This window comes from Pteropus alecto, unplaced genomic scaffold (assembly GCF_000325575.1).
Source record: "Pteropus alecto unplaced genomic scaffold, ASM32557v1 scaffold23, whole genome shotgun sequence".
Taxonomy (NCBI): domain Eukaryota; kingdom Metazoa; phylum Chordata; class Mammalia; order Chiroptera; family Pteropodidae; genus Pteropus; species Pteropus alecto.
The window spans coordinates 1,728,962-1,756,485 of record NW_006435837.1 but is presented as its reverse complement, the minus strand read 5'-3'; the positions used below and the strand labels follow the sequence as shown (position 1 = coordinate 1,756,485).

The 27,524-nt window shown below is 40.2% G+C and overlaps 1 protein-coding gene across 1 annotated transcript; it reads left to right on the top strand.

Annotated features, from left to right (window-relative positions):
* On the top strand, window positions 1-25,682 carry SMS (spermine synthase). The gene is made up of 11 exons (XM_025046603.1): window positions 1-110; window positions 2,838-3,044; window positions 6,307-6,397; window positions 6,941-7,005; window positions 10,721-10,896; window positions 11,635-11,789; window positions 12,261-12,350; window positions 18,032-18,146; window positions 18,924-19,003; window positions 23,705-23,820; window positions 25,175-25,682. The coding sequence occupies exons 1-11, from the start codon at window positions 1-3 to the stop codon at window positions 25,212-25,214; spliced, it is 1,245 nt and encodes a 414-aa protein (XP_024902371.1). The 3' UTR covers window positions 25,215-25,682.
* The last annotated feature ends 1,842 nt before the right edge of the window (window positions 25,683-27,524 follow it).

Sequence of the window (27,524 nt, the reverse complement as noted above, 5' to 3'; positions counted from 1 at the left end):
ATGGTCTTCGTATCCGCAGGGTTGACACAGTCAGTGCTCATGGTGGTCATCTGGTGGCAACAGCCAGCAATAACAGATCTGGCATATTTCTGGCAGCGGGGGAGAGCAGGGTAAGACCCCAGTATGGAAATGAGTAACAATTCAGATTGGGTTTATTTTGTACTGTATTTTTCTTCAGCTTGAAACCTGGCCAGAGGGCCTCCATTAGCCACTTAGTTAGTGCCCTTCTAATTGTGCTAGATAGAAAAAGGAGACAGTCTCCATGCTGGGCTTGGCCAGCAGTCAAGGACTTTGCGTGTATCAGATAAAGACACCCCGTTTCTCTGGCCCAAGGGCCAGACTTTGCTCCAGCTTAGCCCCTGGTCTGGGGTCTTCATATACTCAGCCTGGCCCTGCCTGGATTGTTTCCTTTACCAGAATGGGGGATTTGTGTCCTGTTTTGTAATGTGCCAAGAGAACACAGTCTTGAGGCCATTTACCAGGAGTGATGACTTGTTTTATACACTTTCAAAGCAGAAAACATCTGTTCTAGCTAAGGAGGATTGAATAATTATATAGTAGCTTTTCTCCTCTTCAGGGTAAGTACTGCTGGGCTGTGTGGGGCTCGGGCGTGCTGGGCACACTTGTCTTTACCGCCCTGCCAATCATTCACTTTCACAGTGGCCTGACTCCAGCAGCATTCCGTGACAAACATAAGCTGAACAAGGTCAATTCTTTTCAACAAGTTTGAAATCAGAACTTTTTTAGGGGGCAAAATCAGTTTTAAAACCACAGTTCTGGGGATATAACGCAGGCCTTCTCTTTTTAATTTCCTGAACCCAATTTCACAATAGTGAAGCCAGCTAGATTGTTTTCTGCCAAATGAGTTTCCAAAAGGCATAGTTTTACTGGGAATGAGCGAGGCTTCAGTGAGACTGCTTATGTGTTCCCATAGGTGCCTGGTGTGGGTCCCGCTGCCTAAGTCTCTCCCCAACGTGGGGCTTTATCCTGGGAGTGATCTCAGTTCATTTTGGCCTTCCAAAGGGCTCGGCCACCCAGGCACTTTCCGCCCTGCCCAGGTCCTCTGCTCTCTCTCTCGTGGCCTGCTGGGTGCTGCCTTCTCAAACGGAGGAGAACCCTTCCTTGTGGGTGAACCTGTTGGTGTTTAATGGGGGAGTTTGACATCCCTTCGCTTTCTCAACGTCTTCCACTCACAACTGCTGGTACCAAGCAGGTCTCTGGGCCGTGGCCCACTTGTCTCCACCTACTCCTGTTTTGTGGTTCGAGGGGTACAGTCTGTTATCCAGTTTTGTTCTAAATCTTTTTGTCCGAGTTTGGCTTGTGCTATCCTAATTGCTGCGTTTGGGGATTCAGAATATTACAAAGTCATGCGTTCACCGCCGTTTTTGCTAATCTATTCACTACTGTTTAAGCGAAGTTGAAAATACGAATTTCCGTGGTTGTATTAGCTTGTTAGGGCTGCTGTAACAAAGTATTACAAATGGGTGGCTTAAAATGGAAGCTTATTCTCTTCTTTGTCTGGAGGCCAGAGATCTGAACACAAAGTTTGGGCAGGGCCACCCTGCCTCTGAAGGCCCTAGGGGAGGCTCCTTGCTTGCCTTCCAGCTTTTCCGGATGTTCTTGGCTTGTGTCCTTATCACTACAATCTCTCCTTTTGCCTTATCTCCTGCGCCTCTTTTTCCCTGTGCCTTCTGTTTCTTATAAGGACACTTGTCATTGGATTTAGGATCCATCTGGATAATTCAAAGTGATCTCATCTATAACATTAAATATATCTAAAAACACCTTTTTCTAAATAAGGTCACACCTCCAGGGTCTGGGTGTTCGCGTGTGGACATATCTTTTGGGGGGCCGCTGTCGCACCCACTACAGTGTCAGTGGGAGAAATCTGTTTTTAAAATGGCAACTAACTTACACTCTTTAAAAAGTATGTGCAGGGCCAGAATAAGACACATCTGCTATCCAGTTTGGCCTCTGAATCCAGTTTGTGGCTTTCATTCTTACTGTGCGCTAGAGGGTCATAGGAGCATAGTTCAGATTGTCACCAGAGATAGTTCAGAGTGAAAAAACCCTTAATTTCCAGTCCAAGTTTCGTCACTCCTTAAAAGTTTGTGGAAGGAATTCCTATATAATTTTTTTGTGAGACCTCAGTATGGTCAGTTTTGAATCTTTGTTTCTTGTTGCCTCTGTTCAGGTCACAGGAATGCTTAGTTTTGGTGCTTTGCAGCCTGTAGTTTTTTCCTTCGTGCGGAAAAAGTGGCCTGCAGAGGGCTCGTGTGAGACAGTACAGAGAATTCCTTTGATCTCATCCTGGTTACCTTCCCCTCTATTAAGTGTGCAATAGCATTATGTCTTAAAAATGTACATACCTTAATTAAAAAAAACACTTTATTGCTTAAAAAAAAAAGGCGCTAAACAATTAAGCCTTCAATGACTTCAAAACCTTTTTGCTGGCTGGTGGAGGGTCTTCTCGATTTTGATGAACACAGTTAATTGCGAAACAATAAAACGAGGTATGCCTGTACCCATCAACAGTGGTCGGACATCCCCTTTCTAGTACTGTATATCCTCATTAATTTATTTAACTTAAAATGGAATCTTATATTTGCATTTCTTTGATTTCTGGTTAGGCTGGATATTTTGTTTAATGCTATTTCTGGTTGGCTGAATATCTTTCCGCATTCTTGCCACAGCTATTTTGTGGTTGGTGTTTGTATTCTTATTGTGTTAACCTGCTAATCTGTGTAGCCTCTCCTGGCAGGATTGAGAATGTTTATAGCTCGTGACAAAGGGGATTCGTGACGCTGGCCACTCTTTGCTCAAGTTTTCTTGTAAAGTTTGATCGTCAGACTATGCCTTCCTGGCTTTCCTTCTGAGTGTGATGCATTCCTGACTGTCTTGCCTTCTCCCCCCTGTTCTCTAGCTGATGGTGAGACCATTCTAAAAGGCCTCCAGTCCATTTTCCAGGAGGAAGGGATGACCGAGTCGGTGCATACCTGGCAGGACCACGGCTATTTAGCAACCTACATAAACAAAAATGGCAGGTGAGGCGGCCTTGAGTGTTCCTCTTCAGATCTGAGCACTTCCTGAGATGGGGGAGCTGCGAAGTGTGTGTGTGTCTGTGTGTCTGTCTGTCTCCAGGTACTTTTTCCTCTCACAATTTTTAGAAGGGGGCTAAAATTCAGCGCTTCTGGGCCCATGCTGGGAGCACTTTTCACAGAATCCAATGGCTAGGCATTCTCCCCAGAAATCGAGTTCACCGGGCACCAGTACTTCTCCAAAGATCCCCAGGTGGTCTGCTGTGTGGCCAGGACCCCAAACCTTTGGGCAGCATAAGCAGTGTGAAGTGGCGGCCAGTGATCTGGAGTTGGTTAAAACACAGATTCCTGGGCTCCACTCCAAGAGTTTCTGATGTGGTAGCTCTGGGGCAGTGCCCCAAAGAGTACTTCTTTTCTTTTTCTTTTTTTTTTTTAATTTTATTAAATTTGTTGCAGTGACATTGGCTAATAAAATTGTGTTGGTTTCAAGTGTATAATTCTATAATACATCATCTGTATATTGCATTGTGTGTTCACCACCCTAACTCAAAACTCCTCCCATCCTCATATGTTTAAATAGCATTTCTAGCAAGCTTCCAGGGGACACTGATGCTGCTGGTCAGCCGACACTCCCCCTCCCCCATGAGTAACGCTATTATAAATGATTATCTCCATTAATGCAGACCATAGTCAAATGCAGGATGGGAATGGCTACGAACGAGTAGCATGTCAGGAAGCTAAGGAGATCCAGGAGTTCAAGTTTTTCTTTTTCCTTAACACTTTATGGACTTTACATAATCAAAATGTAGGTGAAAGTCAATGTTTTCTGAGAATAGGAAAGGAAACCTAAATTTAAAACTGAGCAATACCAGAAAATGCCAGTGCATTGAGCTCTTTGTATTTTCCTAACTGTAGGTTTGTACTGTATTTACGCTGGTTTCGTATGTGGAACTATAAGATTCTTAGTAATTTTGCAGTATTATTTTAAAAATCTGAACTCCTGGGCACAAAGTACTAGAATTCCACATGGCTTCATTAAATGTCCCACATTCTCTCCCTTGTTTTTCTATTAAAAGTCCCCTGCCCCGTAGTCTTACAGATACCCTGAAGTCTGTTCTGTGAGATGAGGGAAACTTTTACTTTTGAGTCCACCTTCTTTCTGTTATCTCTTTTATAAGTCTACATGGTCCACCTCTATGGTGGTGATGGGCGTTCCCGCTCCTGATGCCTCTCAAAGACATCTTCACCCCCCCGCCCCACTTCCCAAGCCCAGATTGGTATTTTTAACCAGGTAGCAAAGCTCCATGTATGTGTTTAGCAGATAGCTCAAATGTATCTAAAATTATTTCTTCCTCAAGGGTGATCGAAAATCAGTACTGGCACCCAATCCTCTGCCCTCCATTGTTCCCCATGCTCTGGCCCAGTTTATGGCGAGTCTCCTGGAAGTAGAGGCCTGAGCTGTCCTTGACCCCTCCAGCTCCTGCAGGCTCGCATTCAGTGCCCCTCTTCCTCAGCCTCTCTTCTCTACCCTCCCCGCCACTGTCTCGACTGTCCTGGCTGCAGTCCATCCTTTGGGCACCACAGCAAATCAGACCTTGACACTCTGCCACCTTGGTAGGTCCCTCGTCCACTCTAGGTGGAGCCTCACGTCTCCGACCATCTCCTGGTACTTGGACACACGCAGCCTGGCCCCACCTACCTCTGTGTGACAGTTCTTGAATCTTCTACACTAGATACCAATTCCAGTCTTCCAGAGAAAGGGCTTAGAATTCTTCCTGGAAGAGAGTTTTTGAGTGACGAGCTGTTTGGAAATTGCTTTTGAAAGCTGAAAAATAAAATTAACATGCTTAGTTTAAAAACGTGTTTTCCACGTTGATCTCCCTCTTTCATTTGGTCGACTGGGACCCATCCCCGTGGTGCTTGTCCCGAAACCTGACTTTTCCTGCCCCGAAACCTGACTTTCCTGCCCAGGCACAGGTTCGAGGAAAGCACTGCAGCTCCACACACCACTTCCGGCCGACTTCTGGTTAATTCCATTCCCCTTTGTGATGCTGAGGTGTGGTCCTCAGCCACCTTTTTTTCACATTCTCCATATTCTCCCTGGTAACTTTACTTTTTTATTTCTGGTTTTAACCTTTTGCGGTTGGTACTTTACCCTACCTTCCAGCATTCTATGTGTTCCTGTGGTTCTCTGGCAGAGGACTTCATGCTAGAACCACCCAGGTAGTTAAGGGGTGGCATATCTCTATCCTTCCTTCACCCCAGGGACCCCTCTCTTTTGTGTCGCTTGTGGTGGATGGGAAGGGAAAGGTAATCAACTGATTCAGGTGTAGATGAGTTTGTGGTATCCTGGACATAAACTTGTTTTTGATGCCATCTAAGGACTGAAGGTAAAAATTCATTAGTTGTATTTATTTTTTAATCCAAGCACACTGCCCATATTCTCTGAACAGAATTCATCTTCTAATTTAGTGTATTTCAAATGTTTCTTTAGCCACGACTTTAGTAAGAGTAAAAGGTAACTTTATGTCATTAAATACACATCTGTGTATATATAATACAAATACATGAATTTGAATAATTGAAATAAAAGTTTCTTCAAATAATTAACTATTAATACGTGTGATACTCATTTTTATTTTATTAAAGAAAAGCTGGTCAGGTCCACTAAATTAGGAGTCAAAAGCATTTTCTGTAGGGAGTCAGATAAAGTCTCTGTCACATTCTCCTTTTATTCAAAAACCAGCTCTTTAAAAATGTAAAAACTGTTTTTAGAGTACGGGCTTTACAAAACCTGCTATAGGCTGGATCTGGCCCTCAGGCTGAGGGCTGGAGTGTGCTGACCCGAATTCAATGAATTTAACCACCACCTGCCCACAGTCAGAAAAACCCGGCTCTGTTTTGAGCTCTGAAGGTTCATTGGGAGAACAGTTGACTCTTCCCCGCCCTCCCTTCTACTGGATGAATCACCTGTTGGGCAACTTTCTTAAAAATCAAGATTCTTGGAATTTGCTACTGAATATGACTTTTTGGGCCCAAGAACCCGTTTTGAAAACCTTAGCATTTGATGACTCTCTAAATCTTCCCTGAATGATTGGGGACTTCCCTGTTTCCAAGACGAGGCTCTAATAAGAAAGCAGCAGGACTAACTAGGTAATTTTTTTGGGAAAAGAACAGTGGTCTTTCCTGTTGATATGGTTGGCGTCTTTTTTTCTCTTGAGTGCCCTTGATACAGTTGCTAACGTTAAAATTGTGCTTTCCTTTGTAGCTTTGTCAATTTGAGAATTTACCCTCATGGATTGGTGTTATTGGACCTTCAGAGTTACGACGGTGATACAGAAGGCAAAGAAGTTGACAGTGTCGGTTTTTCACTTTTATTTACTCCAGTATTTGAGGATCACAAAATCTGCTGAGTTTAATAGTGTTATAGTTTTTTTTTTTTTTTTCACTTAAATTGCTGACTTCTCAGTTCCCTCTAGAATTTCTTCCAGATAAGTGATTTTAGAAGAAAAATAGTTGTTCATCAGTTGTTTTTAAGAACTCGGCTGTCATTTCTCCCTTGACTACTCGAGTACTGATTTTACTTTCCACTGGAGAGAATAGAATGTAAATGTTTAACCAGGATGTTATATCCTCATTATCCTTGAACCTTCCCCGTGCCCATTAATTTGTTGGTACTGAGACTGACGTTAGGTCAGCAACATGAGGGCTAGTTGGCATGGGGATGTGGAACTGGGCCAGCCCTGGAGGCCGCCCGTAGGGATGGGGGAGGACAGGTGTATTCGGGTATCTTCTAGTATCGTACAGTTCTGTCAACATGGCCTCAACCTCCTGTTCTGTAATTTAGCTGGTCCACTCAGCCTATTCTATAAGCCCTTTGATTTCGTTTCTGTTCATTACAGCTTTTGAACAAAGTAGAAGAAAGAATGAAAGAACTGAGTCAGGACAGTACTGGACGGGTAAAGCGGTAAGTCCACTCCTGAATGTCTTTTTATATTTGGGTAATTGATAAGATAATCAGAATGGTGGTGGTGTCCCTGAGTAGTGTCTGCTTAAGATGTGGAAAAAATCAGTCTGTTTCTATTTCTGGCAACAGTTAGACTGAGCTAGTGGGCACCTCACACTGACAGGAGATAAAATGTATGAAAACACATACGTACAGAGAGAAAGGGAGAGAAATCTTGGATAAAATGAAACAGGAGATGTGGAGTGAGTCTGTGGAACTGGAACTCTGTAAAGCAGAGAGCAAGGAGTGTTGCCACCTCAGTCAAAGGTCACCTGTCTCTTCTCTGCTCAGACTTCTGGGCCCCAGTGTGGAATTAACAGTTAAAAGATTTATGAAAGGATGGGGTGACAGAAAATTTGCCTCGAAGCCTTCAAGGAAGAAGACTGCAAGGTACTGAGAATCAAGAGGCTACACGCCTTGAGCAGTCACAGATAGGTTCTCGTCAAATAGCAAAGAAGACAGTTAAGTTTTCCCTGTTCAGAACTGTAGCCACCATCCTACATGTGGCTATTGAAAATTAAGTTAATAAAAGTAAACTGTTCAGTTCCTCAGTCTCACTAGCCTCATGTTAGTATCTAATGGCTCGCGACTGCCATATTGGACAGCACAGATATAGAACGTTTCTGTCGCCACAGAAAGTTCTACTGGACAGCACAGAGGTATTTACCAGTGGTGTCAGACATAAAAAAGGCTTCAATAGAAGTAACAGTTTTGACATTTGTTGAGAAGGGGTAGAGTCTGGCAGGTCCTGGGAATTAAGAATGGGAATTAATCATGGATTCACAGCAAGTAATTCTCAGCAGTTTGTTATTGCCCTGCTTGGGTGGCTCCTTATCGGGCCACCCAAAATAGTAGCCTCGTCCCTTGGCCATACAGGCAAACACGTAGATGCAGAGAAACCGGGGGGTCTTTACCAAGGTCACACCATCACGGATGGAAGGGCCCAGAATATAGATTTCTCTCGTTCATGGCCGTTTCCAGAAGAGGGAATCCTTGTTGGCAAGAGCTAGGATGTTTGAATACTTAATGGCTCAGCGTGCTAAATTCAGTCAGTCCATAGGAAAGTTCCAGGGTGATGTAACATAACTGGTGGGGCAGAGAGCAGAAAACTGCAAGTGAAAAAAAAAAACATGATAGTGCGGAACCTGCCCAATTGTTGATTTCTGTCAGGGCACCCAGATTCGTTTACCCTGCGCAAGTTCAGTTTAGACATGTTCTCAGTCCCTTCCTTCCCCATCCTTTAAAAGCACATCTACACCCACGTCCTTTTCTGGATTTTTTTATGTTTTCCTGCTTGCAAGAGTTTTCTTTATCTGCACCCATGTGAATTTAACAGGTTCCCACTGTGTTGTAAAATGTCTAAACTCAGTGATAATGAATTGGCCAACATCGATATTCCTGAGTTTTATTGGTTTAATTTTTACTGGAGTTGCTTCTAGGACCGAGGAAACAGATGGAATGCATTTGTGGGCTTCAGATTTTACAAGAAGTCTGGTTTGTGTTATTTGTTTTTTTGTTTTGTTTTGTTTCGTTTCGTTTTTGGTTTTTGGTATAGATTTCTAAGTGAGAGTAGGAGTTAAGCTTTAAATTTTTAATTTAAAATACCTTAGTTTTGGCTTATCGCTTTTTTATATATATTTTCATAAAATATATATAGAAAAGGTGGTTGGAAATACTTCGTTGTAGGCCCTTTGTTATCGGTGTCAAAAAGACAAGGATGGTGCCACTTTCCTGTCTGGAGAATGACATTATTATATTAGAGATTCAGTCATCAATGAATAACTCAGTAATATCTGAAATTATTACTCTCCTGTGACTGATGAATTAAATGTGAAATTTTATCTAAGAAGCCATGGGATTTACTAGAAAAATTTTTTTTGTATTCTACTTTTCAAAAGAAAAGAGTTAGGAAAACAAGCTCACATCACTTAGGTCTGTTGAAAAAAGTTCTTGCAACTTTCACTGTACCCAAGGCCCAGGACAAATTCTGTCTGACTTTCTCTCTACAATCCAGTTTTGATTTTCAGCAGTGAAAGATCGAAATGAGTTGGTTTAGGGTTCCAGAATGTCTCCTCTAGCCCACTACAGGGAGATGCACGTCATGTTAGCATGAATACTTCCTCAAGGTAATGGCTTCCCCATCCTGTTGTAGATCCTTGTTGTTTCTTTGCCAGTCTTTACAAACCATTGTGTTGCAATCGAGGAAAGAGCTCTTAACCTTAGCCAAGGCACTCTGGACACAACTGAGAATAGGCATTGTTTATTTTCAGTGGGTTTGTGCATAGTTCATTAATAGCCTATAGCAGCTGGCTGTCAACTAGGAAGTAGGTTTCTGCCCTTGAAAGCTGTAACTTGATAATTTTCACCCTCATCTAGTGCCACAGGTGGCTCACTCTCCCACCTCACTCCACTCCCCCCACTCATCAGCCAGGAGTGGGAGAGGCTTCCCGCGAGTCCTTTTTGCCTGCCTGGGGAATTTCCTTTTTGGGACTCCACATTTGACAAGAAAAACCTGTGGTCTGCCTAACATTTCAACATGTGAATTTGTTAACCTGGAGGATAAAGAAGAGGTTAAACTGGGAGTTGTTAGGATTAAATGAGATGAGATTTATGGAAACTTGCTTTGTAAACCTCAGTGCTCTACATATATGTTAGTACTATTTCCTTATAGGAAACCTCATTAACGTAAACAGGTCTAGACTGTGCTCTGGGAAGCAGATGAGTGGGGAGGGGAAATGAACTCATCAGAGCAAGTCAGAAGTAGAGTCTCCCACCCAGCATTTCAGGTGTCTGCGGCTGTTTTGCTATCAAACACCACTGTGTCCAAGAACAGATACTTTGCAGGCCGTTGTGTTATGTGTGCAACGAGTTCTCACTTTGTTTGTGTTCAGGTTAGATTTTTGCCAAGCCCCTTTTCCAGGTCTGTTTTTCCCTGTCATTTAGTGTCCTCTGCTGGTAGTTTCTAGTACACTCACTTTATCTAAAATACTGAGTACTTAACAGAAGAATGGAATCAGAAAAGCATCAGTTTATAGCCGCTGTAGTAAATAATTGGTTCAGGCAAGAATCTTCTAGATGTCAAATCCCCTGGCGAAGGTTTGTTGGGAGATCAGGACCTTCACCCACTTTGAGAGGACTCCACTTCACAGCTAGTTTAGTAATTCCAAGGGAAACCAAAAAGGTACGTTTCCCAGTAGAGAGATCCAGTGGCATCTACTTTAACCAAGTGGTCACACTTTCGCATCACCAGTAATAGGACGAGCACACATCTTTGCCCCTGATACAATACCTGTATAATACATGTGCACTTACATGAATGTGATAATGACAATGTGGTCATGTGGGCAGTCTTAAGAAATCCCTGCTGAAGTATTTATGCGTGAAGGCAATGTCCGCAGTGGCCATTTTCTCCTTCAGCTTTTTATTTAAAAAATTTCAATCATGCCAGGAAGGTTTTTAAAAAGTCCTATAAATAGCAGTTGTTGACGTGGTGGTGGCCATGTTTGCTAAACCTAAAAGGCCAAGCTTTAGATTCGTTGGATACTATTCAGGAGTTGGCCTCGGGTCCATGCGGCTTATTTCTTCTGCACACTCTTGCTCTCAGGTCCACTTTTAAGGCAGCCTCACCTTAAGGAGTTTTCTCTTAAGGAGCATTCCTATTTTCCTTTTTTCCTAGATTACCACCCCTAGTTCGAGGAGGAGCTATTGACAGATACTGGCCCACTGCTGATGGCCGCCTGGTTGAGTACGACATAGATGAAGTGGTGTATGATGAAGATTCACCTTATCAGAACATTAAAATTCTACACTCAAAGCAATTTGGAAATATTCTCATCCTTAATGGGGATGTCAGTAAGTATTCCATCCCTACGCCAATGGTACAACAAAGTGACGATGTTGGACTGTGGTGTTTTCCTGATGAATACCACACTGTTGTGGATTTGCCCAGGTTTGTCCTTGGCACTGTTTTTTGAAATGAACATTTACATACTAACCTGTGGATTGTCTGGGTTTTTGTGTTTTATATAAGCAGAGCCATGAAAACTTCGTCTTGATGTTCCCTTAATTTCTTAGTGATAAGTATTTGGATTGTATTTCAAAAATCATGTAATTGCTTATTTAAAAAAATCTTTTTTGTAATGGAAAACTGCAAACTTTAGTAGACAAAATAGTATGATGAACTAGCATATACTCTCCAGTGAGTGTCAACAGTTATCAACTCCTGACCAGTCTCGTTTCCTCTAAACGCTGGTCCACTTTCTCCTTCATATTTTGAAACATCTCTTACACGTGATATCATTTCGTCTGGACAGGCAATTGCTTTTAATGATACACATCAGTACATTATTAAGAGTGTATTCTTCCTAATGACTATTGCATACCTGTATGTAACTTATTAGCTGTCAGATGGGCAGGGTTGATGAAAATTCCACAATCCAAAGGTAAAAAAACCTTCGTACATTGTTAACAGTTTTTAAAGATTTAAAGTGAAACGTTTTAGGCTAGATTCCAGCACTTTGTAGTATGATGAGTCAAGTCGTATGTGGGTTTGGGTCAAGTCACCATTTTGGATCTGTTTCTCTTCCCTAGACCTGGCGGAGAGTGATCTGGCATATACCCGAGCCATCATGGGCAGTGGCAAAGAAGATTACACTGGCAAAGATGTGCTGATTCTGGGAGGCGGAGATGGCGGCATATTATGTGAAATAGTCAAACTGAAACCAAAGATGGTCACTATGGTAGAGATATCCTTTGTTGATCGAGGTCAAGTTCAATAGGCTACTTTTGTTTTCTTTGCCCTTTTTTCTCTTAAGACTCCAGTTAATGTTATGACACAAATGTGTTATAAAGAGTGCCTTGAACAGATACATTCCAGTTTGCTACCAATAGCCTTTTTATGTGGCCACCAGTAAAGAAGCAGAGATAATCTAGTTGTGAATTAAAGAGCAAGCAAGCAACTTTGGTACCGTGTTTATCGCTCAGCATTTGCTGAAATGGCTTTTTCATGAGAAGAAAAGAAAATTCAGTTCCTTTTGAGTGTCCTTGGTGCAAAAATAAGTTCATTGTCTCATTCACCTTTTCTGTTTTTAACTTGTGATAACCAAATTAGTGTTATAAAACTTTAGTTTGTCTTCTCAATCTTTAAAGTATTACTATTTCAGAATTCTTCGATACATCCAAATTCAGGGTACAGTTCTCCTTAACCTGTTTCGAACATCGACCAGATGGTGATTGATGGATGTAAGAAATACATGCGAAAAACATGTGGTGACGTCTTAGACAATCTTAAAGGAGACTGCTATCAGGTAATTACGTTTTCTGGATACTGTTTTTAAGTCAACTGACAGTATGATAGTTATGTTACTGATCTGAATTGTGCCTTCCTAAAGCAACTTTAAGAATAATTGGTTAAGAAGAAAAAAGATCATTTTGTAGTGGAGAAACAAATTTTCCCTCCGCCCTTCTAGTTCTTGGTTTAGACTCCTATAATCAAAGACAGATTAACAAGAGAAAAACGAAAGTTTATTAACATGTATATGTGGGAGATACCCAGAGAAAAATCAGTAATTCAGAGGTAGCTTTAGAGTTTAGGCTTAAATGTCATATTAATAGAGAAAGAGGACAAAGTTGTCTTAGGGGAGAGTAAATGACTTAGGAAAGATGAACAGGCCCTTAGAAGCATAGACAGGAGGAGGTAGGATAGTTTGTGACAAAGTTTGTCTGGGTCCACGTGGTGTCAGTCTTCTCTCCTGTGATAAGAGGCAATCTTCCTGGGTTGACTCTGTCTTTAGGCAGATAAAGGCTAGTTCGGAGAAAGCCTCTCCCTAACATTTGCTGTTTTTTAAGTGCCTACAGCTCAAAATAGTCAATATGCCAAAGTGGCATATTTTTAGGTGGCATGTTCTGCTACCTTTCAGTCTCTTTGTGAGCTATACATAGATTTATATTTAGGGCAAATGTGTACATATAATAAGATCTCTAAATTCTCTGAATTTAATAGTATTCATTCTTGTATGAAAGATGTCATGTACCTTTTTATGACCTGGCAACCATCGTCTTTGGTCTCTCTTCCCTGTATAATTTGTCCGTGTTCTGGGTCTTTCAGAGGGAATTCAGGTATTTAATTGGAAAGTGAAGATGATTAAAATGTTTGACGTAGGAACAATTGCTTCTTGCTAAGCAAATTAGTTTCCGTCCTAAATTCTACTGTGCTTACGAGTTGACCAATCACTACAGTTTGTAGGATGCATTTTGTATTGTGTTTCAAGGATGCCTATGTTCGATGTCTATCCCTGCAGTCCTTGTTAGAGCCAGGTAAGCAAGCAAATATGTTTTATTTGCACAGAATCTTGTGTATCTCCAGATGTATAGGCAGTTTAGGTGAATGCTTTAATTTGTTGATATGTAATTACTTTACCCATATCCCATCTTCCCTTAATGTATGTGCATCCAAATTTGATTTCATGGTACATGCATGTTAATTTTTTAAGCTGAGAGGAATTGTCTCTACATTAAAATGCAGTTGTGATTGTTTCGTGGGCAAAAGGGAAAGAAAGATAAATATTTCACTTGTACTATTCGAAAGTTTCAAAAGGGCCAGGGGGGATTAGGTTCTCCAGAGCATGACAGATTTGTTTCACAATGAGCTAATAGTTACCATTGTTTGCAAATAATGTTTGTACTGTTAGCCAGACTGTCTGCCTCTGGGGTGTTTTTACATTTAATCCTCCCACCTGTACCAAGTGGGTATTATTTCTATTTTATGGACAAAGAAGATTAAGCTCAAAGTTGAAAGGACATTTAGTCAAGGTTATAAGGTAACTTTAGAGGAATTCACATTCAGATTCCTGGCTCTTTATATGGCTTCTTTATGTAGAATAAGAAAAAATATGTAAACAGAACTCAAGCCTGTAGTACTGTGGAGTTGTGGACTGTTATAATTAAAGACCATTAAGTCGAAAGATTTACAAAAATGGCCTGGGAAACCAGCCTCACTCGAGAGTCCATCTGAAGGCAGAGCACCAAAGGCAGATGGTGACATAGACAGTCGGACATTTTAGGGAAGGGAAAGGTATTTTATTTGAAATGACTTGACTCTTGAGGAAGTTGCTTGCTGGAATGCATCCTTTTTCCCCTGCCTGCTTTCTGGAACAGAACAACCACCAGGGGGAGCCTGGAAAATTCTTCTGAGGCTGAGCATTTTCTCCAAGCTCTAAAAGGGGTGAGGGGTTCTTGGTTTGTGGGTCAGCAGCAGGCAAGCCCCTTAGCCAGTAAAATACTATTACCGTTAAGAAAACAGCAGGTCTTTGCAACTGTTTATCATTTGAAAAACATAATTGTTCCGTTAACCTTTTTAGAAAATAGAAAATGTTCCTAAGCATTCTCTATTCCTTTTATAATGATAGAATAATTTTAGGACTAAAATCATTACGGTAGTACAAAAAGAAAACTAAAGATCAATTTTTATGTACACACAATATGTCTAAGTAAAATAGTAAATTCAATTTATCAGTTTATTTAAAGAGTTATATATTACGCACAAGGAGGTTTTAGTACATAAATATCAGGGTATGAATCTTAAAAAATCAACATAATTCATCATACAAATAATTTAAAAGAGAAAATAACACTAATTGATAAAGCATTTGAGAATATTTAATTATTCTTAATGAAAACTCTTCAGGTTAAACAAAATTACAAAAGAAGGGAAACTACCTAAACATATTTGAAACAGAGACCCAAAGATAATATTATATTACATGGCAGAATACATAAGGCATTTACACGAAAACTAAGAACAAGATGAGGATGCTTATTACCTTTATTCAGGATTGTTTCTGAGTCATTAGCTAATTCAGTAAGGTAAGAAAATAACAGTATAAATATAGAAATTATTTGCAGATGATGTGAATGCTTAGAAAATATAGGAAACTCCTAGAAAGCTAGTTGAATTCATGAGAATTTGGTAAAGTGATATGATAAAAGCAGACTAAAAATATTTTCACTATGCTAAATGCAAAACCGTTTGAATGGTACTTGGGGGTGGAGGGTAGGCCGGAAATCCTATTCAAAGTAATGACCAATTGTTAAATACCCAAGAACAAGTTTAACAAGAATCGTATGTATTGTGAGACTGATAAGAATCATGTTAAGATTTTATTTGAAAGACAGCAACTGAAGTTTGACTGGATGGAGAGAGATACTGCATTCTCTGATGAAAACCTCAGGACAATGTCTGTTTCTTCCTAATTATAAGTAATTCTAATCAGAATCCCAAGGGAGTTTTTAGAATTAGACCAAATGATTTTGAAGTTCATTTGTAACAAATTTCTAAGAATAGCCAAGAAAAAAATTGTAAATAGTCATAGTGAAGGGAGATTTTCCCTCTTGTTTATTAATTTACTATAAAGCATAGTAATCAAATAGGAAGTATGATGTTGACATAGAAATAGACAGATTAGAGGAATGGCACAGAGACTTGAACACACAAAACTAATATTACGGCCTAAGATATGTCGACTCAACTCAAGAGTCAGGAGGCTTTGGTTAGAAATAAATAACAAAGATTTATTTATTCAAGAGTCTTAGGATTTGCAAACCAGAAACACAACTAGGCAATATCAGGAACATTCCAAATGGAATAAGGAAAGCTGAAGGTTTTTATAGTAAAAAGTACATTCTTGAGAAGAACCAGTCCTGCATTCTTAGCCCCTGGATTGGTCCAGGATGGTAATCTTCAGATGTCTGGTGGTCTGGACAGTGGAACAATTTCTTCTTGAGGTCATTCAGATGTTCATCTCGAGGGTGTTAATGTAGGTCTAGGCGTTGACGTACAGCCGGTGGATGTGGATTCAGGCGTTGATGCAGAACCGGAAAGTTCAGAAGTTTAAGTTCCCAGGCTAGTTAAGGCAAGAAGAGAATTGTTTCTTCATGCCTCAGCCTACTTTATTTTAATAATTGAACAGTTTGACCATGGTGACTCCATTTTATTTCTTCACTCTATTCCTTCACTCTATTACTCATTTCACTTGGGAAAAACATTCAGTTAATAATTGATGCTAGTATAATGGGCCGTCCGTCTGCATGAGAACAAAGTTAACTAACCCTAAAAGCCATAGAAGAATTAATTTCAGATGGTTTAAGCTCTAAATACAAAAACTAATACATTTAGGAAAATTTAAGAGTTGAGGAACCTTTTAAAGAAAGAGCAAGAAACTCTGAAACTGTAAGGACAACATAATACCATAAAGCCAAAAGGCAGACTGGAAAAATACTGCTAACAAACATGACAGGGAGTTAATCTCTTTAATGATACAAAGAGTCCCTGCGACTTAAATTTAAAAATTAAAAAAGGTGTAAAGGATATGAACTTGTACTTCTCAGAAGATGAAAGCCAAATAACTTAGGAGAAGATGATCACCCTTGTCGGTGTCCCAGGAAGTTCATGTGAAAACATTAGTAAGGGACTTGACAAAATAGAAGACAGATGGCGTACAGTGCTGGGAAGGATGCAAGGAAACAGTTCCTTACGTACATTCCTGGTTGCAGCATGAGTTGCCATCAAAACTAAAAAACACATGCCTTTTGTTTAGACAACCCAATGTTTGAGCGCCCAGCCCACAGACACAAAGGCTCTATTTGTAGGGGCCAGGGCATGAAGATGATAATAAGAATAGAACATTTTTAGCGGAATGGTATAGTTTAAAAAAAAATATCTTTACCTGGAGTGGTGTTAGTTAAATATTTTCAAGCACAGAATGTTCCCGGTGCGTGATCCCAGGTTTACAAAAGAGAACAAGCACTTGCATATATTTCTGGGTGAGTGTTTTTAGGAGCCTATATGAGCATAGGGGGGAAAAAATCTGATCACATCAAATGGAATTGATAAATAGGTTGAAGGCAGCTGGGGTGTTACTGCCTTCTATATCTTTTCATGACATATTAAGTGAAACAAATTATAAAGCAGGATGGTAAGATTCAGTTTCTTAAATTGTGACTTTGAAGCTATACATAGGAACATTCATAGGAGAAAATCTGGAGTAGATTATTTTAGAGAATTGTGGCAAACTTGATTTCTCATTCGTTACATGTGAAATTTTTATTAAATTTATTGGGGTGACATTGGTTAATAAAATTATAGCTTTCAAGTGTACAGTTTAATAATACATCATGTATATTGCATTGTGTGCTCAGTGAAATCTGAAATTTTTTTTACATGAACATGTACTCTTTAACTAGAAAAAGACAAGGTGAATAACTCCTGCCTAGTTCAGGATGTCGTCTAGAACCAGATGGGTCCCCAGCGTATAGCTTCAATACTTGAAAGATAAGGCAAAGCAAACCCCACATTCAGTTCTTGAATTTACTGTGAAGGATCTGTGTGAGAATTCCAGCTCTAACTGTGGTACTCCCTCCTCTCCTTGGTGACTCTGATTGTGAGAGCTGGTGTTTGTTACATGGCTTTATTATTGGCAGTACCAGTACTCATAGTGTTAGAGGATATTGAAAAACCATAGGTTAAGATTTTGAAGTAGGATGTGAAAAGACATCAGTAGGCAATGAAATCATTCAGTACTTCATGTAAAAGAAAAACTAAAAATAGAAGAAAATACAGCTAGTAGGAGAGGCAATGTAGATTAGGGTTAAAAACATGAACCTGACTTTCAGATACCTCTAGGTGTACTTCTTGGCTCCGTTTCTTACTGGATGTCTTTGGCAAACTAATCTCTCAAATTGGTTTATCCATTTTGTAGAATGGGGCTAATAATAGCACCTATAGAATTTGGTTTAAATGAGAAGGCATATAAAGCATATGTACTAAGCCCTGAATTTTAGTCCTTACAGGCATGGGTGGAAGTCATTTTTGTTTGTGTGTCAGGTGCTATGGATCTCAGCCCCAGCTTGCATTTTTCCCCTTCCTTAACAAGTGTTTAACTACTTCCACATGTGTTGGCTCACATGCATCTATTCCTGTTCTCTCTGGAAGGTCCTAATAGAAGACTGTATTCCAGTACTGAAGAGGTACGCCAAAGAAGGGAGAGCATTTGATTATGTGATTAATGATTTGACAGCCGTTCCAATCTCCACTTCTCCAGAAGAAGGTAGTTTTTGTTTTGTTTTTAACCAAAATAATATTCATGGAAATGTTTTTCTTGGCATCATATGAGTATGAAAGAATCTTAGAGATTGTCTAGTTAAGTTCCTTCATTTTTTTAAAGGTAGTTAAGCTGAGGCTCACAGTGGAAAGATGGCTAGATTTGGCTTTGGTCAAATCCTGTTCTGTCACTAAATGAGCAAAAAACTCAGTCATTTGAAACAAAGAAAAAGATTCATAATCCTATCATCAAGACGACAGCTCGACTGATTATTTATAATACATGATTTTTAAGCTGCAATGAGACAAACTGGTGACCTGTCTAAGCAAAACCAGAGACAATTCCCTGTCTCAGAACACACACTCGAAATCACTGCTGGGTTGGGATTGCAGTGTTAAGGATTCTGAGTTTGCAGACTCAGTCCCTACCTGATGACTTTTGCAATTTCTCTCTCGGGATATTGCTGCTTTCCCCCTTACTTACAGCTGTCATCTTGCATATTTCAACCCCTGCCTTTGTGTAGAATCTTTATTGGTGTTGTGAGAGCAGTGCTAAGTACATGCACATTTGCTTTTGACCTTGCTTGTGCACATATGTGAAAGACACCCAGTTTGTGACAATACAGTATCATTTATGAATAAGCTCTTGAGTATTGGGACTTATGTTCATGGCTCTTTATGTTTTCTTTTGTTGTCATTTAGTCTTAATGTGAGTGACTGTAGCTGTTGTTTCTGATGCATGCAATTCCATATTTATAAAACTTAAAATTTCTTCAACATCCAGATTCCACCTGGGAGTTTCTGAGACTGATTCTTGACCTCTCCATGAAAGTGCTGAAACAGGATGGGAAATATTTTACACAGGTAGGCTCGTTACCCGTTTTTTATTACCTCCCAAACTCTCAATAAGAATATTCTATTTTGACATTTGAATGCATGTTCTTGACATTTATGACTGTGGAGGCTGGAAGAGCATAATTGGATTGTTTTTCGAAGCAGTAAGTTTATAAATAACTGACCCAGCATCTGCTGGGAATTAATCGGTTCTGTTGTGTCCTGTTACCTTAATGTCCCCCATCTATCAAACTTGGGCTTTGGCTGTAGTATGAGCTGATGCCACCAGATGGAGACACAGATTGTGATTTTTGCCCCTTATCTTCTAGGAGATTCTTAATTGAAAAGCCAAAGTAAATTTCCTACACTGCTTGGGCTATAGTATGAACTCCTGCCAGCAGATGGGAGAAAACTGCTATTTTTCTCATTCCCTTGGAGATTCTTAATTTAAAGTTTGAAGTTCATATTTCTTGATATATATAAAAACATATGTAACGTAGTGAAGTCCTTAACAAAATTTTGAAACCGACAGCAAAAGCAGCTAATGGACGATCCAGTCTCTTTCCTTGGTACAGAAATCTTTTGATTCATAACCAGAAAATAAGCACTTAACTTAGGTAGTAGCACACTCCGGTCCTTGTAATTCTTCAGTGTGTTCAGGAGGACCTCTCCACTCCACCTCATCCCCTTTAAAAAGCGTTAATATGTTTAAATATCAAGAACTAGTAGAGAAGTCTTAACTTTATTCTCCTGAGGAGGCACTTTCAAGCAGACCCTGGACAGTGTATGAGATCTGAGATTAATAGCTAAAAACAACTTAGCAATTCTGAGGCACCTTGAATTAGGCTCCACCCCATCCTGTTTCCTTCTCCTCCCCCTGCATGTAAGATCCTTCCTCCCTGCCGCGCCCGCTCCCCCCACGATGTGGTGATTAATCATAGATATTGTACTTGGTGAGAGTAGTGGGAAGCTTCAAGGGAACAGACAGCCGTCTATGGATTTTTTTCCCCTGATGTTTAGAAATGATTTTTTTTTTTTTAACACATTTTTAGACTTGACTCTTTAAAGCAGGGGTCTGCAAACTATGGGCCAAATCTTGCCTACTGCTTGTTTTCGTAAAGGTTTCTTGGCACACAGCTACCTCCATTCATTATGTAGTCTCTATGGCTGCTTTCTCGCTACAGGGGTGGCAGTGAAGAGTTGTGATGGAGATTGTATGAGCTGCAAAGCTTAAAATATTTTCTGTGTGGCCCTTTTCAGAAGAAGTTTGCTGACCCTTGCTTTCCAGGAAATCTACAATGAAACCTGCTGAAAGTTGACTTATTCTTGTAAAAGCAACCCACATTCAGTGAGTTGAGTGTTTCCGTGAGTGGATATTTCTCAAGCAGAAAATACCTATAGAATTTGGTTCTTTTCATGTTTCTGCAAATAGAAGGAAATCTCATGAAACTTCAGTTGAGGGAGAACACGAGGCTCTGGGGTCTTTAACCAAAAGAAAACAATTTGGATCCATTGCAAACCAGTCAGTTCGTACTGCACCACAGGTGGAGTTAGGAAGAAAGTGTGACTATTTTCTCTCATTGTGGACTGGTAGACTGCCTTCTTGGAGAGCTGTTACCTCAGTATGGAAGATTAATAGAAACGGTTGCTTAACAGATCACCGCAACCCATTCGTTAAATATTAACGATCCAGGCCTTTGCCATCTGGCTTTTACCAAAAAACACATTACATGCCCAGGGCTGTGCTGGTTTCCAAGAATTGTGCAAAATATGTATTAGAATATGTTTCCTGTCCCTGCATTCATTACAGTTGGGTGATCTCATTGTCATACCTGGAATCACGTACCTTCAGTGGTTGAATGTGTGGTGTCACCTGGTGAGATTCATACGGACTAGGGGGACAAAGGCTTTTGAAAAAGCAGTCATCGAGTCAAGAGCACAGGGTGGTTTGATTCAGAATGTACTGATGTCATTGCCACAGTGTAATATCTCTTTAAACTGCCATGCGATATGTGCACAAAATAACCTTGATTCACACTCACCTCCCTTCCCCAAGTTAGTCACTTAGAACTGGAGTAAGATTAAAAATGGCCTGTTACGAGGTGATTGACAAAAGCTGAATGTTCCTGACTAAAATGGCTTGCGTTACCGTAGCGAGCTTATGATGTCACTAGTGTCACTGTGGCTGTTTGAAGACTGCCTTGTCACTGTGCCACAAAGCTGGGGAAAGCATCATGGGGTGGCCGGGGGAACGTGAATCTGAATCTGAGGCGGAATTGCTTTCATGGGACTAGGAGGCAGGTCCCAAGACTTGACCTCCTTCGCTTCTCTCCTCCACTCCCTATTCAAACTAGGTCATTTGATACACATAAAGATATATATGTGACATTCATGTAAATTATAATGCAAAAGATTAGCAAACCTGTGACTTTCCCCAACTTGAGAATTGGACATTACCAGTAAGTACCTTGACACATTTGCCTTCCTCCGAAATCCATGCCCACCTTCTAGAACTAACCCATCTTAAGTGGTGTTGTTTTTTTTTTTCCTATTATTCTGTGCTGTTCTTTATAGATGTTTCACACACGTGTGATTTAGTAAATCATTATTATGTTTAGTTCCGCTAGCTTTTGAACTTGATAAAAATACTTTCATTAAGGATGTATTCTTCTGGACCTGTTTTTGACATTACAGAAGCAATACATGCCATTAAGTTTAAAAGACAGAAACAATACAGAAATCTAAAGTAAAAAATCAAGTGTCACTTACCTATACCTAACATGGGTAAAGAACTTTCTAGAACCGAAGTTACCAAATTGGGATTTACTCCCCCTCCCCGCCCCCATTATTCCCTTTCTCTCATCCTTGGTAGATGCTTAATTCTTTGCTATTAGATTTTTGTTCTGCATTTCCCATTTCTCTTAAGAAAAAAAATGTAGTTCCATTTAAATACACAGGAAAGCGAAATGTATCACGTTACTTTTTTGGGGGTAGGTCTCTATTTGTGGTGTGTTTTTTTTTCTTTTTTTAAATTGCTTTTTGACAATGTCGAGGAAGAACAAATTGAAAGTATCCTATTTCTTTACCACATTCTCTGTCAGGAGAATGTGGTAAAGAAAGAGCGTGGTGTCAGTTTTCATATGGCAAGAGAAACCGTTAACTGTGCACCTCGGTGGCATTTCCATTCTATACCTTCACCAGTGGCACTGTGCTCTAAAAACAGCCAGGCAGTGTTTTCTATTTGTGAGTCTTAAATTATACATGTGGTGTTTATATGCTCTCATGGTGAACTTGATGTCGAAATCAAATTATATACTGGCAAAGAGCACTCTGGCCAGATCCCGCTGCAGGACCCTAGATGATGGGTTACTAAACAGACTGGCCCTGAATCATGACGTCATGCAAAGCGAATGTGCTAAAACCACCAAGGCCAGCTCTCAGAATAGTTCTGTCTACCCGCTTGCCTGTGGCTGGCTGGCTGGTTGGTTGGTTTTGAAATGCCGTCCTCAAAAATGCTTACATCACAGGCTGCCTTTATTTGTAAATAATTTTCATCTTACATTATCTTTGGCTTTTGTGAGACAAATTGATAGTGAAGTTCTTATGAAGGAATGGAATCAGCTCATACATTCACTTAGTCTTCCAAATGTCAGCTTCAGAGGTGAAAAGGAAATCGGTGGTATTAAATGCCCATCTTGTTTTCTAAGTCTTATGCAAGTGCTTGCGGGGGGGGGGGAGGGGAACTGTACTAAAATGATAGACCCTACCCCAGACCTACTGAATGAAAACCTGCATTTTAGCAAGATCAGCTATGATTCATATGGACGTTAAAGATCGAGAACCACTGTTACTGAACCAGACAGATGCCGTATCCATCAGCAGCTCTACTGTGTCTTGGCCGGCATCTGATTCTCTTCACCTTTTTTTTTTTTCTTTATAGTAACAGAGTGGCCGCTGTAGCTCCAAATGTTGGTTACGGCTAGGTTATAGGCTGAAAGAAATTTGAAGGGGTGGGTCACTGTGTTTATCCTTGATTGTCCAGAATAAAAAACTTTCCCAGTAGTCCCCAGCACACTTCTGTATAACACTGACCAGCGCTAGCTCCTGGAGAGGCTGAAAAAGTTGGGGCAAGAAAGAGAAAGTGTAGAACAATGAAGTCAAAAGAAAATATTCGATAAGGAGTGGAACCGAGCAATATCCTTAGTGTATATATGCTGAATAGACTTGTTCTCTTAGGCCTTAAGTCAGATTTGGGGGAAAGCATGGGGGGGTGAATGTAGTTTTCTGTGCCAACATCTTAGACTCTTATGAGGGTCGTAGTTTAAGCCATTCTAGAAATTGACAACATTGTCTTTTTGATACTTCATTCTCAACACAGTGGTGACAACTAGGAAACTTATTTCTAATGGGTTATGTGTATGAATCTTTGCTAATTGCATGGTGTTGATACAATGGCTCTGTCACTAATGAGAAATTGGTCTCACTGCTTTCTGTTGCTTCATACTCTAATCATTTGAAATGGCTTGGAAAATGAGGTAGAAGGATAATGGGCTAATGGATCTATAAATAGAACTCAGTGTAATTTGTAGAAGTTACAGAAGCCTTATCTCATTTTCTAAGGCGAACTTTTATCTAAAGCTGGAATTGTTATTGTTTGTTAGCGACCTTCAAATGAGGGGGACCCTCAGTAGGACTCAAGAATCCCGTTATTTGCTTTTCTCTCTGATTTAGGGGAACTGTGTCAATTTGACGGAAGCCCTATCACTCTATGAAGAACAGCTCGGGCGCCTCTATTGTCCTGTGGAATTCTCAAAGGAGATCATCTGCGTCCCTTCGTACTTGGAATTGTATCCTTTGGCCATATCATCGCGTTGCCAGATCAGAACACCCAAGTCAGTCCCGTGCCAGTTTAACATTTTAAATAAATAGGATTAGCTCTGTAGTATAAAAGGCCCTACTTTTCAAACTTGGCTGCACATTGAATCCCCTGGGAGCTTTAAAACAATACTGATTTCTGGGTCCCACCCTCAGAGTTTCTAGGGTGTGATCTGCCACAGCCCTCCAGCTGGTTTTAATGTTCAGGCACCACTGGTTCTCACAAAGGTCCCCAGACCCGCAGCATCTTCTGGGAACTAGATAGACATGCAAATTCTCAAGCCCAGCCCTGGCCTGCTGCCCAATGAGAAACACTGGTGGTGGCACCCAGTGACCTGCCTTCAGCCCTCCATGGGATTAACATGCACCTCAAACCTTTCAGAAGTCCTAGTCTAGAAGACCACCTCAGCTGTAGCAGGCAAAAAGACTGAGACATGTGTTCAACTTTTATATTAAGATTATCTTACTTTAATAGTTCTGTACTGTACTCGATTCTGATTTGCAGTAGAAATAGAGAGCTAAAAACAGTGCTGGGGATCTCAAAGTTAATGGTGTTCTCTGTTAGTTCTACTTAGTGAAGTTAGCCCAGAGAAATAACACAAGAACCTGGAAGAAAAACAGAGCATCGACATTGGAAATTTATAATGCGTTTCCTCCTAAAAGGCAGACTGTAGTCTGCAGACAAAAACTTCCTTACTTGAGGCAGCAGAGTTTCCTGTGACTGCTGCTGGCCTGCGTGAGGCCCTGACGTGCAAGGCTGGGCAGGCTTGCAGCCATCAGAACCCCCCCCCAGCCCTCCCTGGGATGAATTGAGTACTGTGTGCTTGCTTGCTGGCCATGTTCTTCCGTGGCCTGTGGAGAGCTTTGATGCCCCACCCCCAACAGTCCACTTTCATCGAGGTGTTCCTCTCAGAGCATTTTTTACTGTCAAGTTGGTGTTTATCTTTGAAAAAATTTTAGAAATCAGTTGATAACATTTGGAAAAAAAGCCTCCACCTTCTGGCTCCCCTCCAGCTCTCTTCCTCCCTTCCACCTTTCTCATATTATTTCCCTAAAACATCTTAGAGATGTTGGAAGCAGTAGTGTTATCTGAGAGAAGATGTGCGAGCCTTTAGCCTTTTCTGTGCGTATCCCCCTCCCCAATGTCACAAGTGGTGAGTTTCTAGGCTGCAGAATGGCCTTATTTAAGAGGCCTTCATTCTCATGACCACAATGCTCTAAGCTATGAAACATCCATTTTCCAATTTGTAGGCCAGCAAACAAATTTGAAGTGATGCCTGTTCTTCCTTGAATTACCTGCTTTCATTCCTTGACTTCCCTGTCCAGGTGGGTATTTTACACTGTTTGGAAGAAAGCTAAACCTTGAAGATCGATGTCCCCTAATCATCTGTGCTGGAAAAAGCCTTCCTGACCTCCATACACGAAATCAAAACAAGTCAGGCAATTGATTATGAGTTCCTTCAAGTTTTCTTTTTAATTATTTTTAATTTAAAAAATCAAATGGAAAATGTATATTTTGATGAACTAGGGTGTTATTTTTTTTTGAAAGTCAGCTGAAGGATGATTAGATAGCATAGCAAAGGCTGCTAAATGCACTGAACCCCTAGAATGTGATTTTTGTTACCTTTTTTTCCTATGTGGGCTTTTTGGGTTTCGTTTTGGTAGACGTCGAATTTGGTCATTTGGAGGAATGAAGATCATTGTTTTGTTCTGCAGGAAGTTCTTGACGGTGTTTCTTTCCCCCAAAAATTGATTGACTTAGATATTAAAATTTGGTGTTTATGAGAAAGTTAAACGAATTAGCAATGCCTTGATTAAAATTACGAATGAGAAATTTCTTGTGTCCGTTTTTTTTTTATTTCAGTTAGGTCCCTTCTTTCTCACTTCCGTTGGCACAGAACAAAGGTGTCTCTTGGTATTTTTTTAGTTCTGTTATATCACTCTATGCCATTTATCTCTTTGTAATAGGATGGCCTGAGGGCCTGTTTTGAACAGTAGTAATGACTTCCATTTACCATTGTGGTAAATGATACACAGCCTATTACATTCCCCAGTTCTTCATTATAAAATTGACCTGAGGATAGGAAAAGATTTGGCCTTACTATAAAGTTGAAAGTCAAAAGCTTATTTCTAGTCCCACTACTTACCAGTGTATTAAATGGTGGAAATAAAGATCATTTTGGATTGCTGCTGTGAAGCTTTGAGAATATTTTCGAATGCACAGATAGGTGACAGTTTGTGGAGAGGACTGCAACCAGAGCGACGTAAACACACCTGAGGAAGTGTGTGTAACTACCGGCTTGGCAATGTATTTGTGGGGAACAATCCACATCTAAGGTGAGGCTGTATTGACGTGGATTGTTAGACATCACTGAGTTAGTCTGTTTTTATAAAAGGTTTATGCTTTATCAATGAAAAGAGTTCATTTATGCTGAGTTCACAGTAAGCAAAGCATTAAAAATGAAATATTCAGTGTCTGTTTTGCGATGGAGTTACTGTCAAGCCAGAACATTCTTCCTCCCAAAATACGTTCATGGTACCTGACGTATTCTTAAAAAATGAGTGTATGCCTACTAATTTTTATTAGATTAGCATGGGAGAAAAAACAACAACATAATAAGAGGAGTTAGTCATGTTGGAACTAGACTGGTTTTCAGCAAATATTCTTGTGCATAAAATTTAGAAATGACATTGGTAGACATTAAGAATCCTACGCACCCCTCTAATGATTCTATAATGCTGTGAAAGGCTCTGTAAACTAAGATTAAAAATGATGGCACTATTATAATTAGAGTACTGTTTTGGGTTAACAGAATTGGATTTTTTTTCCATTTTAGAAAAGAAACCATGGATATCTGGTGTCTGGGTATGTTTACTAATATGTGGGCATGAAGACTAGCTTGAGGCCTAGGCTCAGTCCACTGGTGAATCTGATGACACACGGGTCTTGCCAGGAGCTCAGAGTTACAAATGAAGGTGGGTCAGGTTGTGCCAGACCAGGGAAGATGCATCCCAGAGAATAAGGAATGTGGTATTGGAAGAAAGGAAAGGAAATCAATATTTTTTATTTTGGGTGATAATGGTAAGTTCTGACCCTACTCACTTCTTCATACTGGAGAAAGGATGATGCCTGACTTTATTTTTGAACATCTTTGTAATTGTTTTAAAAGAAAGGCATGCAAATGCTGAACTCAACTAAAATCCTCTATGCTGCATTTTTCAGGAAATGTTATAAGATCTAAGCACTTTTTTTTTTTTTTACTTTAACGGCTGTAGTGTTATAGTGTTATGGTCTCATTTGTAATCTAAAATAGAATACTGTAGTATCATATAGCCACTTTTTAATTAGACAAGACAAATATGGCTGTAGTTTAAATTTTATCCAACATCAACAGATGTCAAAAATTGGTTTATTTTTTAAAATGCTGCTTTTTCCTGAAAAATGTGCTACTATTCCCCGTGCAGTTGAGTGGTCCCCTCCTTGCTAGCATTAGCTATTGCCGATATAATAATTTGCGTTTATCTCAATAAATTGATAAATTTCATTCTGTCCCCATGACCTGTGGGACAGGGCTAAGGAAGTGCGTGTGATGTTAATATATCATTGGGTCTGCATTCGAGGCTCTAGAGAGCATTGCAGCTCAAAGTGAAGTCTTTAACCAATTCTTGTTTTCTA

Excerpts from the sequence above, each read along its gene's own strand:
- SMS (XM_025046603.1), top strand. The coding sequence starts at position 1 with ATGGTCTTCGTATCCGCAGGGTTGACACAGTCAGTGCTCATGGTGGTC. Across the intron at positions 6,398-6,940 it reads AAGGCAAAGAAGTTGACAGT|CTTTTGAACAAAGTAGAAGA; the intron begins GTCGGTTTTTCA and ends TGTTCATTACAG. Across the intron at positions 10,897-11,634 it reads CATCCTTAATGGGGATGTCA|ACCTGGCGGAGAGTGATCTG; the intron begins GTAAGTATTCCA and ends TCTCTTCCCTAG.